The sequence below is a fragment of the Stylophora pistillata genome, chromosome 9 (genome assembly GCF_964205215.1).
Source record: "Stylophora pistillata chromosome 9, jaStyPist1.2, whole genome shotgun sequence".
Classification (NCBI taxonomy): Eukaryota; Metazoa; Cnidaria; class Anthozoa; order Scleractinia; family Pocilloporidae; genus Stylophora; species Stylophora pistillata.
Window position 1 is genome coordinate 11,363,983 of NC_142527.1, and position 18,718 is coordinate 11,382,700.

The following is an 18,718-nucleotide window of genomic DNA, read 5'->3' on the forward strand; positions in this document are numbered from 1 at the left end:
GCTTTTGGCGAAAGTTAGTCTTGTGAACTTCTTAAGGATTGTTCAAAGTTTCCTTTGGCGATGAAAATCACAAACATCTTTCTCTCTATTTCGATAGTAAGAAGTATTTTTTCCCTTTTATTTACCAGGTCTGTATTATTTAAGTGAACATCAGTTGTCCGCCAGAAAGGTGCATCTCTATTCCTATCCAGATGAGCGGGTAAAATTTTGGAAAAGTACAATTCCGGTCAAAATTCCAAAGCCTTCTAAACTATAGCACGTATGAGCTCCTTTGTACGACTAAAGGAGTGGGGATAGTGCAGCTTGTAGGCAGCATAACCTTCCTGTCATTCATAGTACTCAAAAGCTAAAATTTTGGCTTGTCAGAAAAAGAGCGATCAATACGAGAATCTTAAATGTAAATGAATTATAAGTAAATCTTAAACGTAATTGAACTTCGAAATTTCTCATTGGTGATGATCGATGTCAAAATTTCGTCCTTCTTCTTCTTAAATCCGGGCGTTTCATCTCGATATTTTCAGTCCTTCAAATCTGGAATCCTCGTGAAGCCCATCGAAAACGGATAGCTGCCATAACTTTGACTGTTTCAGCAAAATTATTTCATTCTTACCTCAGCTAGAGCTTGTGTAACAGTCATGACCGCTCGTCGCTTTTGAACAAAGGGCCTCGAATAGTACACCACTGGGATTAATTAGTCAAACAATCTATGAGTTTTTCCGCACAGGATCCTAACAGTTCGGATAAACGTTGAAAGCATTGCCTTAATAGCGAGCGACCTAAATCCATTTATAGCACGTTTCACGATTTTTCTGGCTATTTCGTCGACTTGGTCCTACGTGAGGGTAATCTTCTTAAACCTCCCACATGTGGACTCGAGTTACGGTGACAAATAGTTTGCATGGCACAATCTTTAGTAACGCTCCGGGCTACGGCTTCAAACATTGTTACTTACGTCTAATTCAAGTAACCACATTCCGCCCATGCGACGTCTTCGTTTGAGACCCGGTTCCTCCATTTTTCTTCGCGCAGTTTGGAAGTATTTCCTCACTAGATACTGCTCTCTTTCCATCACAACTCCGAACTAACTTTAGACTTTGAAAACTATGTTTAGGGCTTCAATCACTGGTCACGCGCGTGATATTCGACCTTTCCCACCCACCCCTACGTTTAGCATTAAGACCTGCTTGGTCACGAACACTGATGTAAAATAGGCCAACATATATTCGATCGGGATTTGCATAAGAATAGAATAATTGGTTTATTTTCGACCACGTATCGTGCAAGAGATCTTCAGTGTTTTGATGACGATGAGTGTTGGTAATTATAACACCACTGAAGGGTTTACTGTGTCAAGCTTGGCTTGCAATATTCGAGTCCTAATTGAGATGAATAGTTGACGAAAACGCCCAAGCCACAATAATAGAGATCGCTATTACGCTAAATTGTGGCTTTTCTTTCAGGTTGAGTGCTTCCCTTCGATAGAAAATATCAGAATAATTATATATTTTAGTGCTTTCCACGGAGACGACCGTCGGTCGGTTGCTCGTTTGAACAATTCCGACAAAAAAGTTGACAATCCGTTTCACTTTGATGAAATAACGAAAGATATCCATATTGGCTTGATAAAGTAGTGAAAGAATCAAAACTTTGACACAGTCTAACCGCACGTTCGTCAGTGTTCCCGTTAAGAAATGCACTCAATGTGAACAGTCACGAAACGCATGTAATCCCTCTTCAAAATGGTTCAATATTTAGTCGAAATTCACGTGATGATTATTTGCGACTGTGGTTTTTGATAGCCATATCTTTTCAATTTTTTTCAGCGGTTCTACATAGTCTGCTTTAATTGTCAAGATATTGCGTGTGAATGTGAATGGTGTTCTACGGCTTTCCGCCGACACTATAACGTGATGCAAGGTCAATCTCGATGGTGGTTATTAGTATTGTCCGAGAGGGACTAGAGCGGAAATCTTACCATCATTTTTTTTTTTTTATCTTACGGTAATCTGACGGGTTTTTTTTTTCTAAGTTAACTTTGCGTAAATTTGCAACTCGTGTTATCTACAGTGAACCTTTATTCTTCTCTACTGTTTTCAATTTTTTTTTTTTTTTCGCGTACCGTCGCGAATTTTCGCGACGCTCTGAAGGAAGCAAACAACGAAGGGAAAAATATGACAACTGACTCAGTTCAACAGCCAAGAGAATGACCGGCCTTCCCGTCCTGGGAACATGGTTATCAACATAATTGTTCTATACAACAATAGAAACTGCGTTTTAAAGCCAGATAATTCTGCTTGGGTATCTGAGTATCACCAATGAAGTTAGTAGGAATGTTTCCGCCAAGTATTTTGTATACAGTCGTATTTTATACATGAATCTTAAAAATGATCAGGCTGAGATCGACCAAAATCTAAGGTACATGCTATCAGCATAATCCAAATTCAGACGTTTTCATTTTGCTGATTTGTTTTGTTTTGTTTTTTGTTTGTTTGTATGTTTTGTTTCGTCTCGTTTTTGTGTTTTTATTTTTTTATTTCGATTTTTTTCGAGTAGTACAAATACAAATGAAATAGATGCAAAACTGTGGTTTGAGAGGCCAGCTTACTTCATGAAATGAAAGCTACTATTCGTTGAGCAGTTGTTATGCGGAAAGATCAAGTAAGAACATTTTTGGAGGAAGATAGGAACGGTCATAGTGAGCTCCATATTACTAGGTGCATGCTTGCATACAAGATGGAGTGTTTTCAAAAGCTTGTCTAAGTCGTGTTATCCCCCTCCCAAGATCTGATTGGTAATTCTCCCATCTAGCTTTTACATATTCCCTTGTAAGTTAGTTACGAGAATTTGGTGTTAGATCAAGATAACTACCCGATGAGTTTTATTATTATCCAACTGTGCTTCGTATAGTACAAGTAACGCGCGAAACGAGTACAAACATCACGCGATATTTTTACTCCAGAAATATCCACGAAATTCGCTCGCACTGAAATGACAATTTGGCGTGTTTGATAATAAATCTCTTATTAGAAGTTTTGTTGTGTAGTATCGTTAAATATTTTTACGAGTTTGTATTTTGACTAGTCAAAATACGGCACAACTCGTAAAAATACATATATCTTATTAACCAAGCACGAGGGCCGTACTGGGAGAATATCGGCTCGAGATCTTGACAGTACGGACCGAGCGCCGCGAGGTCCGTACAAAAAAGACCTAGGGCCGATATTCTTCCAGTACTGTCCCGAGCAAGCTTGGTTAATAAGAGATTTATTATACGACTTAAGTTCAAAGGGACACAAGTGCGGTATCATTGGGGACCATTCGGGACAGTGCCCGGTCCAATACTGAGAGAATATTGACCGACAATAGAGCATTTTGATTGGTTGATTTTAGTTATTGGCCCTCTGACTGCCCGAGTTGTGTAATAATCAGCGATACTACACAACAAAAAGTCTAATAAGATATCTGTATTCTCATTACCTGTTTGCTGGATAATGTTATTGTATAGATATTATAAGGGGAAATTACATGTCAATTACTTCAGGGAGTTACAGGGTTATACAGTTTATGCTGCGTCGTACCTTTGCCTCTTTCAAAGAAAAGAAAAAAACAGGGATGGTGCATTGTGAAGATAGAGAAGTAGATTTGGGTTTAAATTATTGAAATGACATTTTTATTTTCCTCATGCCAAAAAATTCCGTCAGTGTTGCAACAAATTTAAGGGTCAGCGGTCCATCCCTCTCGTTGATATTAATATTTTGAGTTTTCGCGCGAAAAATGTTATTGATGTTATGTAGTTTGTCGTCGTATTATCTTTACGCTGTATCTCGTGTCCGTTTGGATATTCAAACCGTCAAGTATGTTTTACCTTGTCATTTCGGCGGTTTTATTTCTTTTTGTTGTCGTTTTATCGTTGGTAGTTAGCTTTAGTGCAATTTAACATAATTCTGTTTCAAAAACCATTGGTTACGAATAAATAGTATGGTTGGTGTAATCGTTACTACCAGGACAGACGGTTTTTAGACCTTTTACGATTCTTTACAGTGGAAACTTGCCTGCATATTCTCCAGACAAGCGTACTTAGCTTCAATCTGTTCCTTTTCTTACTTTTTTTCATTTTGATTAAAAGGACCTGAAGAGGAAGTTGTCAGTGAAATATCGTAAAGGTCGCCACACTAGTCTCATTTCGTGTTGTCTGGTCCGTTTTGAATGATCATTATTTATAAACACTGCAGCAGCAATTTCGAAACAATAAAAGGCTGTTTGGTCTCTGCAATATTATTTTGTGACTTAGATTTGCCACAGGCTACAATATCAGTCGTTCATGTGTGCTGACCGTAGATGGGAAAAAGTTGCGCAATGGAAGGAAAACAAATTATACTTACAGAAAGAATTTCTACGTAACTCATCGGCTGTGTGATAAAAGGCGTTCCTCCAAACGAGTTGGCTGCAAAGATAAAGATTAAAATATATATATATAAGTTATTACGTAAGTGTCATCAAAGGTCTGGCAACTGATCTGTGGATGGATGTGAAGAGATTGACTGTGTCTGGTTTGTCGCTTGGTGAAAAGTAACAGTGTTCGTGCCCGTATCTCGTACAACTTACTTTGGTCCAAAACAAAATCAGGCTTGTTTCGTAATCGTAGATTTAGGTTTTGTGCCTGTTATACCGTGTTACAAACACATTCAGAGTGAATACAAGTCTAACTCGTTCTCAGATGTAATGGCCAGGTCAAGTGGATCAAGACATTCCATGGCACAAGAAAAATTGGTTGAACAAACTGAAAGGTGGCAAGCATCCGATTTTGTTTAATCCTGGTTTTAAAATTAGAAGTAATTTTAATAAGTATAATGCACGATCCTCGCAGTAGATAGCGCTATTTGAGCAATAGCGAAAATCAGACCTGAAAAAAATCAGGCCTGTATGGGACTCGAACCACTGACCTCTGCGATACTAGTGCAGCGCTCTACCAATTGAGCTAACAAGCCAACTGGGAGCAGGCCGTTAAGTTGATTCGTAATAAATCCGTGAAAGGGATAAATCAGATACAATGAAATATATGAAGTTCATATATTTTGAACTCCGGTATTAGATACGTATGATGCACGATCCTCGCAGTAGATAGCGCTATTTGAGCAATAGCGAAAATCAGACCTGAAAAAAAAATCAGGCCTGTACGGGAACTGAAATATATGAACTTCATATATTTCATTGTATCTGATTTATCCCTTTCACGGGTTTATTACGAATCAACTTAACGGCCTGCTCCCAGTTGGCTTGTTAGCTCAATTAGTAGAGCGCTGCACTAGTGTCGCAGAGGTCAGTGGTTCGAGTCCCGTACAGGCCTGATTTTTTTCAGGTCTGATTTTCGCTATTGCTCAAATAGCGCTATCTACTGCGAGGATCGTGCATCATACGTATCTAATACCGCAGTTCAAAATAAATGAACTTCATATATTTCATTGTATCTAATTTTAATAAGGCAGGCAAGATTTGTGTGTAAAGCTATAGTCATGATCAACCCAAGATACGAAAAAACAAAAAATCAGATGGAAGCAAATAGCAAGGCTCTGTCTTATTGTGGTCACTTTAGGTAAATGAGTGGAGATTCTTCGGAAAGCAAACATTTCGCAATATCGTCCATGATTTCATGCCAAACACTTGGGAATTTGAGAACGAATGAAGCTTTTCTCATTTAATTTCTCTGAGCCCAAGAGTCCGAATGCGGGGCTCCTTGACAAGTTTTTCGTCAGACAGTATGGCAGAAAAGCGTTTAGTGACTTGAGTAATTAACAAAAGATTAGGTTATTAGGGTCATTACCTTTTCCAGATGCTTGCAAAACCTTATAATTGAATTTTTTGTTTAGGGCAAAGATGTTGCTGATAGTTGATCAAGATATATATTTTTTTTTAAATAAGACAGAACTGCCTTTGAATTTTAACGCAAAACTGTGTTAGTGCCGGTATGAAAAGCGTAAGAATGTAAGAAACTGCAGTCCAAAATCACTTACAGATCACTCTGAAGTAGGCTGGAGCTTTCACTGAGAAATGCTTTCCAGGATAATTAACAGACAAGCGTATAAAAGTAATCGACATGTGCAACCAGGAGTGTGAAAGATGTGAGCAAAAAATATTTCGCCTCCTTGTCTTAGCTTTACTTATATACATGAGAGGTCTGTTTGTGCAGCACATCGACATTTATGGAAACGTTTCACACAGAGAGGGTACAGTGGTTTTTGAGAGCAGAGACCTTTTTTTGCTCTGTTAACCTCCTGATTTGACAAATTCTTTCGTAATTGGAGATCAACTTTATTCTCACGTATGCCAGATGGTGAAAACGTGCATGCAGTGATATCATTTAAAACGCTAACACTCGCACGATAGGCAAAACACTATTTCGTTTGGAATCTAGAAGGTCGTAATCTGTGCACTGAAGGTTAATCTTCCTGGTGAGAAAAAGGTTAAAACTCGTTTAAAATGGAAATTAAGGCTGATCGGATGGAAATCGTTTCCGGTATTCTGCTGCTGTTTCAAGGGGCTTATAATTTTCCCTAATCCCCCAATGACTTTCCCTTTTTACTTTCCCATCATTGAAGAGAAATGATGATAATACGTCGGGAAAAATTAGTCAAGCCCGCTGTCGTAACGTTGGGCAGAATATTACTTTCAGTTTAGATAGAATTTTGTCAATCGCCCGGAACTGATATTTGTGGTTTGAATTTTGCGACACTACCAATACAATCCGCACTACTATGATCCTCGGACTTACTGGGGCTTAAGACGGCCCGGCAAAGTGTCTTTGTTGCAAAGTAAGTAGTCGAGTATCATTAATTTATCGTCGCGTGCTCGGTTGTAACTATGATTGAAATGACGGACTGAGGTGACGTCAATACCAGCAGATTTTGGAATCATGCATAACCAAACTTTCGATGATGCAGCGAATCTTTTCTAAGTGTATCATTGATTTAAGTCTGGAGTGCTATTCGGAATTTCCATGCAAAAGTTGTTTTGAAAGTTAATAATGTTCCATTAGGGGCATCTATGTAAACATGCCAAAAGATTATACCGAGTTTTAAATTCGTCCGTCAACACCTTCGATCGTGCTCAAGCGGTCCGAGTTTACAGCCTCGGGCTGTAGGATTTCGTAGATCGATAAGAGACGTGATTCACTCGACAGAAATTATGCAGTCAATTTAGGGAAAACGTTTGCTCGCGAGGCTACTAGGACGTAGATTATTTGACTGACTGCTTATTCAAACAATGTATTTTCCTTTTGAGTTCGAAGTGACCATGAAAAGTTAGGAGCTCTGTTCTTCTACTACACAAGTAATCTTCGTAGTAGTCAGCTTGTGGCAATATAACAAGTAACATTCGCATTGTTACGATTGCTTTATTGCTTAGTTGAAAGCATCATATTTTAGCAGAAGTAATATTGCCGTTGGTGCATAGTGTGGAACGAGTGTTTATAAAGACAATGTTTACATCAGCCCTCAAGGGATTCAAACACAACTAAATAAGTTTCCAAGCCATGCATGTCAGCCGCCTCTCCCTCTCTCTCGATTATCGGTTGTTTGTAACGACTCTTACCTTGAAAGGCCACCACGTCAGTGCCTGCTTCTCAAGGATTGGGAAACACGGGAGAATGTAAATTACACACGCATTCGGTCGATTACGATGGTGAGATCATGGCTGTTGGTTCAGTGGCAAGCGAAATTCCATGATAAGTTTCCCGTAGTTTGCATGATTTTGAGATTGTACGTTGAAAACAGGTCATGGAAAGACTCAAACACGACTCCACAGGAGTCTTAAAATCCCGGATACGATTAAATAGTACATCGCATCTTTGCCGTGCCCTCTCCTTTACTGAAGGAGCAATGATAAGTGAGATGTGTAAGATATTTGTCTATTCCAGGGCTGAAGTAGTCATCAGCTTTGTGATTGATTATTTCTATTGTTTTAAGGCATTTGAAATGAGCCTTTTAACAGACACAAAACATTAACACTCCTTGACATATTTCTGTCAATCAGATGGCGCTAGTTTTGTTCTGGATGAACCAAGGAATGCTGTTTATTTGATGAATAATTATAAACGTTATTTTTCGACCGCAGGCGAAGTCGCTCAACAATAGACAATAAATGAATGCGGCTTTTTAACGTTTGTTCTATCGTTTTGCATGAATTAATCCGTGTAGCCATTTACAGTTTGTATTGATAAGGCGAATAGTATCCTGCGTAGACTAATTTGCTTAACCCTTTGGCTCCCAGAAGTCATCAACATGTAACTTCTCTCTATAATATCCATACATGATCCAGCAAACAGGTAATGAGAATCCACAAACTTATCAGGTAGAAGTTGTTACCTTGATTGAACACCAAATTCTCATAACCAATTTACAAGGAAATGTGTATCAGCTAGAGGAGAGAATTCATAATCAGATCTTGGGAGTTAAAGGGTTAAAGACTGCCTCACGTCATTTCTTTTCTGCGGTGAACTTCTTTTAAACCCACTCCGTATGATACTAATTTTGTTAATAAACTTATCACTTGAAGATCACAATCTTCTATTAACAAATATCTTTCTTTAAATTTAGGACTACCTAGAGGATTCAAGAAAAATGGTAAGAAAATGATCACTTAAGAAGACTACTCTGTAAGCTTTGATGCACTTGGCATTTTTCATGAAATAAGTACTGACATAACGCGACCTGAGATTACGGTAGAAAAGATGTTTTTCAGTTATTTATGGCACTGAAATTTAGCCTGCACTCGTTAACCAGCCGAGACGAAAGAGTTTGCTCACAGTATTTCACTCTCTAATTCCATTCAGTCTGGAAAAATGGGTAGAAAGCGGAGGATATAGCAAGTAATCTAAAAAGTGAGCTTCAAAACTTAATTCATATGTTATGTCCCTGGTGAGTGATGTTTCGAAAAATGTTCGTGTTTTTCTTTTCTGTTTTTTTTTTTTTTTTTTCTTTTTTTATTCTTTTATTTTTTGGCACGCTTTTCCTTGCGTTTTTTTCGTAGGTGTCAGTCAGTAAGTCAATAGCAATGGAAGGGCATCATATCATGCGTCTATTTCAAAGAGATCAAAGATCTGATAAAGTTCAAAGGTGTCTGTGGGAAATTTGAAATAGTGCACTTGAAAACCGCACTCGAACTGAAATATCCCTAGAGTGTGAACAGCCATTTCACAGCTTCTTTCCCAGTGCGCATGTTCTCCTTAATCTACGGTTGGAATATACGTGCCTCATGCCACGGCTTCGCAAGTGCTCTGTCATGAAGCGACCTCTGCACTCGCGAAGGCGAAGATCGAGGAGGCAGAATCGCAATATAAGCAACATGATTTCTTTCCTTTTCTTTTTGTCCCATTATCCAGTGTTGTTGGAAGGAAAACTGAGGTTATACTTTGAAATCATACCTTAAAAGGCTGGTAATCTCATTGCGATTTATTTCGTATCCCTATAGGGGGGCGCTTCACATTAAGCCCACACATCGTGAAGACACGTCCTCAATGAGACACTAAACTATGGCCTTCATTACTTTTTTTGTTCTTATGCACTGCATAGCACGATGATCTTTACTCATAGATCAGTTAGGAACGAAAACTTCTGTCGCCTGCAGAGCCATCCGTAGGCGATCTTAGATATCTGCTGATTTGCACATCTTTCTCTTCGTCTTCACCTTTGCACCAGGAGATAGTTGGAGCTTTCTCGGATTTTGACGGATTTTCTCGGAAATCTTAACCACTAAACAAATGTTTCCTAGTTTCACTATGATACTGATGAACGAGATCAGCTTTCTTTCCTGTCAGACGAATGAGACCCACAGTTGACATTGGTAGCGAACGAAAACTTTCAGCTGAGATGACATTTTCGAGTATCAGTTATGACCTAAGGACTTTTCCCACTTGTTCTTTACTGACTAATCTCTCGTCCATAGTACACCTGAAAACTGTAATATTACGTTATTTCATAAGAGGTTCCTCTTTGTGGCTCATTACAAATTCGTGGAAAAAAACATCTATGATCAGAGTTTCCAGTTAAGCGGTTGACGCATTATTATTATCATTATGCATAACCGCGCACATCGTAAATGTTGATACTACGTGAAAATTATACTGTGTGCTTTCGATAGAAAACTCATTTACCGTTGAATGCTTGAGATAATGTAGTGTTCTGTCGATACGCGTCCGATGTAAGATTGCATAATGTTGATGTACTTCTGGAACAAAAATCCAATCCGGCCTGATAAATTGATCGTATCTTTTCCAACCCCTGGTTAAATATCTGCAAAAACATCTCATGAAATTTCATAATTCGACTTGGAATGTTATGATATTTTTCATTTATGCTGATTGGGATCAAGGAATTTCGCTTTCTTGCATGAAACTTGAACAGCCGGTTTTCGTCAAAGATCCGCCTTAGCAAACCGGCAGCTTGCAGTAAACAGTAACAAAGAAATATCGGCAATTGATCGTGCTGATAAAATATTGTTACTATTTTTCAACAATATGGACAAAAATAAACTACTTGATCTAAATACCTCGTTGCTAGTTCATCAAAGTGAATCGGAAATGATTACCTCAACGACTTTTTTGCTTAAGTTTCCTGTCGGTTGGGTGTCCACGGGAAAACCTTTAGTCTTTTGAGGAAGTAGCCGGCAGAGGGTTTGATCACCGTAAATAAGCAATGAGTAAAGAAAGGTAAATTTGCAGGATACGCTCTTTGTTTGTTAATCTTTGAGGTATTTGTGAAGAGGAAACACTGCATACCGCTGCAAAAATAGTTTTCAATAACATCAAATCCGTCGGGTCTCTTTTGTCGAACCATTAAACTCAATCCAAACTGACAATAATCCTTCTGTAAAAACAATTTGTCACGAACCGAATCGAGCCGAAGGTGAGTTAGGGAACCAAAAAATGAATAGTTAAGATATCAAAGTTCGAACTAAACCAGTGGCGCTTGAATACAAATTTAATCTACCTAAAGGTAAACTTCACAACGTAGAGACTTTATATGGAAAAGTCACTTTGCTGTAATTAAAATTGATCACACTCACGTGAATTTTTGATCAAATGATCTTTAGTAAATAACTTTCGAGATGCCTTAATGCTCAGTATTGCAGCAGTCTAGTGAATTGACGAAAACAACAGTCCGGTGTCACGTTTTTAAACCAACAGGCTTTCCTTTAAAGTGAAATGGAGACTCGTTACTTTGCCCAAGGAAATAATTAAAAAAGAAGATTACATAAACAAAATAGGCATCAAGTTAGATATTTAGTTACTGAAACGCGCGTGTTCGCATTCTCCCTGGCGATATTATTCTTCTCTAGTTTCAATCTATTTTCGTATGATATTGTTTAAGCTCGAGCACATGATTATTTACCGTGAATAAAATAATCAAACGCCCGTGAAGTAAAGTGAAGGTACTGAAATCGCTGTGACAAGAAATATTACATATACTAAATCGAGTTAATAGGCCCTTTTTGACGGCGGTACATTTGCTTTCACGGGAGGAGCGCATGAAGAAAAATCTCGGTTTTCTTTAAAAGATTTAGGCTTATATTGGGATGAGACAATGAACCAAAAGAATTTGGATTGAGATTGAATCCTTCCCATTGAATAAAATCGTTTAGGAGAGTTTTATTACTAACCAGAAAAAAGAAACGATATTATCAGCCATTCAATGACAGGGATTTAAACAGTTCGGTAAAAAAGAACAACAATTTGTAAGTTCAAAAGAAAGCATAGATTAAAAACAATATTGCATCCTTCATCATTGCGACAATTTGAAAGACAAAACAAACTGAACAGTCGGTTTACATATCTGCACGTGGATTCATTAGAGGCTATCCCGCTAAAACTCTCATTGTAGAAAAAACTTCGTGCAAAGGGAGTTACTTACAGGGAAGCTTCTTTCATCACACGCGCTTCTCATCTTAATAGGGATAAGACTTAGTTTTGTACGTATGCAGATCTTTGGCGATGTGGATCATTTAATTGTCATACCACTAAGACTAAATGTTTTTTCTCTTATTTTTTTTTTTTCTAAGAAGAACATGTTTTTTTACCCAAGAGAAGGACACGACCGCAAAACTTATCGTCGTATAAAGTGCCAGTTCATTATTTCTTGTAAAGCTAATTAAGGACGATCTATAATCGCACTCAGGTGAAGGAGGCATTTAATTTCCGAGGAAAAAGCAGGGGGAGATTTTGCCTAAAAGCTTGTGATCATCACAGAAAGCTGGCGCTATAACTTTCTGAGACATTTGTATCGCATATGAGTGAATAATCAGCTTCAAACGCCCTTTCAGTGGTCTTATCTCGGTGTTCGTGATGAGAGAATGAGCGGCCTTACAGTTCCTTTTCGAAACTGTACCACAACAAAATCCTCTGTGAAAAAGCCTTCAAATTTAACCATCGATACCTCAAATGTCACAGAGAGGAACTGGTCATTTTAGGAAAGATTTACCTCCTACAATGGTGTTAGCGTTCGTGTTGACATTATATTTAAGCTTACCTTTCTTCGACTTCCAGAAGCTAAATCTTCTTTTCTTAGGCTTTGGCTCAAAGGTGTAAGATCTCTTTGAACTGAATCGGCGGACTTTGTGTGTGAAAAACAAGCACCAAATTGAGCTCATGTTTTCGCTTTTCGACGTGGAACTTTGTTAGGCAATTATCTGTGACTGATTGTTTCATCCGATTGACGGTCTAGCTATGTACGTGATGGTCAACAAACTGACACAAAGTGCTTTGTGGGCTCTATTTAGTTAGTGAGGCAGATATAGCCAGACGTGGTATTAGCCATTGCGAGTAAATTCTCGACATTCTAGGAAGTGATACTTTGTTTAGACTTGTAAAGCGTGATGCTAATAACGTACGTGGACTATGTTTAGCCTTTAATCGCATTGACACTTTAATACAGTTGCAATCAGATCCAATGACGTCTTCTCTCAAATGAGAGTGATCACTTTTCCTCGTTCCCAGTTCGCAAATGTGATACTAAATCAAGAAATATGCTCTAGCCGTAACTGTATTCCTTCATTTTCAATTTCATTGTTGACTATCCGTTTAATAGTGTATCGTAAGAATATCAACAAGGTGAAGCGTGATTCAGTTATAGGATCAGAGTTATCGTTTATCGATTGCTAAATTGTTTCCTATTGTTCTATAAATATTCACATACAAAAAGAGCTTTGATGATGTTCTACATTATATTTAGTGGTTTTTGAAGCGAAGGTCTGAAATCAATAGGAACTATTTAAACAATTATCATTAAAAAAATTATTTAAATGTTTTCCGATGTATTGATATGACTAATGTAAAAGTTGCGCAAAGAATTTTCTCTACGTTTAGAAATAGGACGGACTTAAGACGTGCTTGTAGTGGTTCAAGTAGAGAAATCGATATAAGTAAACAAGACACTGCACGAAATAAAGAATAGTCAATGGAATTTCTAATGCAAACTAGCCTAGTTTACGGTTTCTTTTCACATTAAAATAAATGAGTGGTCACATTTTTTTCGCCGATAATGTTTTACGAAGGATTGTTTATAGACTTTCTCAAAGTCGTTCGCTTGGTTTTCTGTTCTGGTGTGGTAGGACCCACACGACCCGCTTTCGCTCGCTACCGCTCGCTCAGCTCGACTCGCGCTACGCGCTTAAAAGCGCGACTTGTGAGCAAGTCTAGATTGTTTATAACTGAGACTGATGGGGAGCTGTCTTTATCCGGATAAATGGTTTTATCACCGATGTGCATGATACGGGAATTTTCGAGCATTTCTGAGTGTAAGTGAATAGAATAGAAGAGGAAGGTGAATCGAAGAGGAAGGAGAACAGAATGAAAAAGAAAAACATTAACATTTGATCAGGGTCGAATTTAACTGAACTTTCCTGGTGAACGGATCTGGGGTTCTGCTTGGTAGACGTTAAATTGTAAATTATAAGATGAAGGCCTGGCACTTAATTAAGGAACGATCCCGGTGAGACATATTGTTCTGTATCCATCGGATTGAAACTGTTATCCAATGAAGACAACCTTTTGGAATGTCTCATTTCTGAGCTTTTGTCCAACCCATGAGATTTACACCGTGTGAATATGAATCCTCTACAGAGTGCAAGAATCGCATTTACTTCCAACGGTCTAAGTCGGTCATTACGGACAAAGAAATCGTTCAGATCACTTTGACTTCTTGATAAAATTCAAATTACCAGTAAAATCTTCGCAAAAGTCTCAGTCATATCAAAACTGAGTGAAAAAGAACACCTCTGCTATTTTATACTGAAAAAACGTTCGCTTCGCATTAAAATTTGGACGTGAGTCATGAAAGTGTTTAGTACATCATGACTACAAGGAAATGCCCATCTGTGACCTGTGTAGGTCTGCGTGAGGGTATTTGTCAATATCCTCTCTGTTGCGATGCTCCCATTCGCACGAGGTCATCGGTATTGTATATACATGGCTGCTTATTCAGCCAGAGAGTTTGTATAAAAAACTGATACTTTTATTACCCGCATGACCATGTTTGCCTTATTACCGTCATGGCATACATTCCTCTATTGAAGAGTCACCATCTTTCTGAGGAGAGCGTGTACAATCATTCGCACATGAAAAGTAAATTTGAACTATTTCCCTTTCATTGTTTTTTTTGTGTGTGTGTGTGTAATGATCTTTTCTTGTTTTTGTCTGATTAAGGCCATATTCAATCAAATTTCCCCGTTGGTTTTGTTATTTCAGGTGAGAAAATTGAATTAGTTTGTTTGTCATGTCTGAAACCCGCTAATTCTTATATGGGCGTTGTGCTGCGGGAAGAGGAAATCAGGATCTACTGCTTGCGGTCATTAAAGCAACGATAAGCTTGTCTACTAACCATTCTGTCTGCGTGCCTTGGTTTTCCCTTACCAAAAACAATTCGCCGATTGAGATAGAATAAATATATGAAAATCATATATTTTGAACTGCGGTATTTGATACGTGTGATGGACGATCCTCGCAGTAGATAGCGCTATTTGAGCAATAGCGAAATTCAGACCTGAAAAAAAAAAAAAAAAAAAAAAAAAAAAAAAAAAATCAGGCCTGTACGGGACTCGAACCACTGACCTCTGCGATACTAGTGCACTAGTATCGCAGAGGTCAGTGGTTCGAGTCCCGTACAGGCCTGATTTTTTTTTTTTTTTTTTTTTTTCAGGTCTGAATTTCGCTATTGCTCAAATAGCGCTATCTACTGCGAGGATCGTCCATCATACGTATCAAATACCGCAGTTCAAAATATATGATTTTCATATATTTATTCTATCTCATTTATCACTTTCACGGGTTCATTACGAATCAACTTAACGGCCTGCTCTCAGTTGGCTTGTTAGCTCAATTGGTTAGAGCGCTGCACTAGTATCGCAGAGGTCAGTGGTTCGAGTCCCGTACAGGCCTGATTTTTTTTTTTTTTTTTTTTTCAGGTCTGAATTTCGCTATTGCTCAAATAGCGCTATCTACTGCGAGGATCGTCCATCATACGTAATTCGCCGATTGTTCTGTCCAACTTATCATGTACAGGGCGTAGGGCTAAACAGGCTCCTCCTCTTAACTTAAGCTTGTTAATAGCACAGCAAAATCAAACGAAATAAAAATTGATAAGTGAAAATAATTCGTTTCGAAATCAGTCATGCCATCTCACTTGGAAGTGCTCGTGTACTTATTCGAATTTAACTTTACAAAAACGCGAAAATATTATTTTGTTACCGTAAATGTACCAAGATCATTTTTTTCGGCATCGCGCATTCGTAAATTAGATTTCTGGTTATGAATGTTTGACTGCTCTGTTAATTCGGCGCTTGTTTATTTTTATTATTCAGTTCAATGAGGAAATTCAATCGGTAAGTAAGTAAATAAGTAAGTTAGTAAGGTCTAAATTTAATGAGAGTAGCACGATATAGTTTGAAAATACTAATAAACCAGTGATATTTTTTTCTCAGTTCGTGAGCGGGCGGTATTCTACAAATCCTGCAATCTGATTGGTTCCGAGAGCGGGCAGTATTCTCCCCATCCGGCCCGCTCACAGCGGGCGGTATCCGTTTCGCTCAAGTCGTTTTGCAGAACATCTCAAGCTTCGTTGCAGTTTTTTACAAATAGACCTCATTTTGCCGGCTGGGCAGAATTTTTGAGTAAAGACTTCGGTCACGACCTTTTGGCGATAAATAATATTAATTCTTTCTTCTCTCACGCTCTCAAATCACTTTGGTTTTTCTGCAAAAATTGATTTCGAAATAAATTTGATAGTAATAAATTTGTTTTAAAAACGATTGAAACGCGGCCCAAAAGCAATTTTTTATTTAATAATCCTTCGCAAAAAGTAACTCAGAAAGTTACAACGGGAGGTAGTTGCAGTTAACAATTACGTTAATCAATGTGACTCATTCGTTAATATCTGAATTCTTCAACACAATTTGTTCGTTGGTGAAAGCGTGAGCGAAGTTTTGAGTTCTTCTATAGATACGCTTTCACCTATTCTTTGCAAATCCCTTGAGCTTGGACATTTCTACCGTAAATTTCCCATCAGAAACCGGAGGAATTCGATGAATAAAAGTTGCATGAAATCCACTTGTGTCTAGCTGGAAAGAGTCTCACTGACTTCAGCTTTTTAGTCGAAGAAAGACACACATACGCACACCATTGCAGAAAACGAACAAGTAGACTAACAACTCAAAACACACATTTGCATTCACTTACAATTTGACTTTCCGTGACATTTTAAAACGGAACAGAGGTAAATCTTCGAAGATTAATCGTCGTTGGAAATAAACAATACTTTCCGTAAGATCTCTGAGTGTTTGTTTTTTTTTTTACGAGAAGATCTTCGCAATGTCATTTCACTCGTGTGTGTTTGTCATACAGTATTGTTGTTTAGTCAAAAGCGTACGCTTTTTTCTTCAATTGACAGGTGTCACATGGTGACAGTTACTTGTCAAAAAATGTGTCAAAGTTTGCTTGGAAGCTTTTTCAGTTGCATTTACAAATTAGAAATATTTCGGTGAAAGCTTTCCCTTTAATCTGAATAACGTCTGTATACTTTATCATCCACTCGCTAACAAATTGTTAAGTTTATGGAGGATTTTCCCGTAATTAAACTCGTAATTGTAGCTCTTATGTATTGAGACACAACATTCTTGTTCGGTGGTTTAACTCAATCATAATTTATTACCCATGAATCCCATGATTCATCACGTCATATACGTGATACACATTATTCCCCCACACTAAAAATTGAACTAACAGGTTTAACAAGAAAGCCATATAACTGAAACAGAGCCAAAAAACTCAGTGTTCATAGTCACTTGATTTAAAGTCAAATTCAAACGAGAAATGTTTCTAAATCATTCTCGTGCTAACTCAAACAATGTCATTTTGCAACATAGTCTTTCATCCATACTGGACTTTTTCTGTTCCTCACTGGTCTTGACTCTCGTAATTCGGGATCTTGCATGACTGGAGCTCGAGTGTTGGAGTTTTCGTTGCTCTGTACATCAGTAGGGGTTCTGTTCTGACTCTCTGAGATAACTTGTGATGAGTTGACATCAGGAGTATCAACTGTCAAAGGCGCATCTGTCTGTGACTCTTGGTAGTTCTCTTCAGAGACCTGTGGTTCATTAGTTGTCATGGTAAAAGGAGTACTTTCTGTAATTGGTAGTTCAGATCTTCTTAACTGATCGAGATGACGACGCCAAATTGAAGTACCAACTTGTACTTGGTATGATACTGGACCGGTTTGTTTTGATACGATACCTTTGGACCAGAGATTACCTCTTCCATAATTTCTGGCTAGAACAGGTGTACCAATGTTGAAATGACGCGTTTGTTTGGATGATGGTGCTGCGGCAAAAGACTTTTCAACTGTACAGGTTATGTCTGGTTTTAATAGATCCATACGACAGCGTAGAGGGTGTCCCATCAACACGACAGCTGGAGAATTACCAGTTGTAGTATGTGGACAATTGCGGTATTTCATAAGGAAAGTGTCAAGTTTGTACCTGAGACTTGCATTGCCTTTGTCACTCTTCAAAGCTTCCTTCATTGTCCTTACAAAGTATTCAGCCGATCCATTTGTTCTAGAATGGTAAGGGGCTGAAGTAAGATGTTGTATTCCATTCATCTTAAGAAAGGTTTCAAATTCTTCTGACCTGAGTTGTGAGCCATTGTCCGAAACACTTTGAGTTGGCAGACCATATGTAGCAAATATGGTTCTCAGCAGTTCAATTGTTTTTGAAGATGTTGTTGGTGACATGATGCGAACTTCTGGCCATTTTGAGTGTGCGTGGACTTCTACAAGAAACATAGAGTTCATAAAGGGTCCTGCTAAGTCTATATGGACTCGGTACCAGGGCTTTTCTGGAAATTCCCATCTCTGTACAGGAGCAGCAGGAGGATTGTTTTGCGTAAGTGCACAACCTTCGCAGGTTCTGCATGTGCTTTCAATTTGAGAATCCAAGCCGGGCCACCAGAAATAGCTACGGGCTAATCCCTTCATTTTGACAATTCCGATGTGGCCTTCATGTAATTCCTCTAGAACGCGTTGTAGGAGTTTTTGTGGAACAATTACTCGTCCTCCCCACAACAAAAAGCCATCATAGACGGCCAGTTCTTCTCTTTTGTGGAAATAAGATAGGAGGTCTGGATGTAACTGTTGTTTTGCAGGCCACCCAGACATTACAGCTTGGATCACTGGCAAGA

General features: G+C 38.3%; 1 protein-coding gene and 1 long non-coding RNA gene across 10 annotated transcripts in view; one reads left to right on the plus strand and one right to left on the minus strand.

The window, feature by feature from the left end:
* Positions 1–12,735, minus strand: part of LOC111328122 (stAR-related lipid transfer protein 13) — a 37,961-nt gene extending 25,226 nt beyond the window's left edge. The window contains exons 1-2 of one of the 8 annotated variants that reach the window (XM_022932496.2): positions 12,519–12,735; positions 4,383–4,444 (exon numbers count right to left, since the gene is read on the minus strand). In XM_022932496.2, the coding sequence (XP_022788231.2) occupies positions 4,383–4,444; positions 12,519–12,639 (183 nt within the window). In that variant the 5' untranslated portion in view covers positions 12,640–12,735. Of the gene's footprint in view, positions 1–610; positions 838–952; positions 1,149–4,382; positions 4,445–7,587; positions 7,888–12,518 lie in introns of those variants that run through there. The other 7 variants (XM_022932498.2, XM_022932499.2, XM_022932502.2 and 4 more) reach the window with 7 other exon arrangements.
* LOC148723295 (uncharacterized) lies at positions 6,691–13,516 on the plus strand. 2 transcript variants are annotated; one of them, XR_015991424.1, is made up of 2 exons: positions 6,691–6,809; positions 8,592–13,516. It is a non-coding gene; the product is annotated as an uncharacterized LOC148723295 (long non-coding RNA). The 2 variants fall into 2 exon arrangements; XR_015991423.1 differs by lacking the exon at positions 6,691–6,809 and adding an exon at positions 7,540–7,677.
* Positions 13,517–18,718: the final 5,202 nt, after the last annotated feature.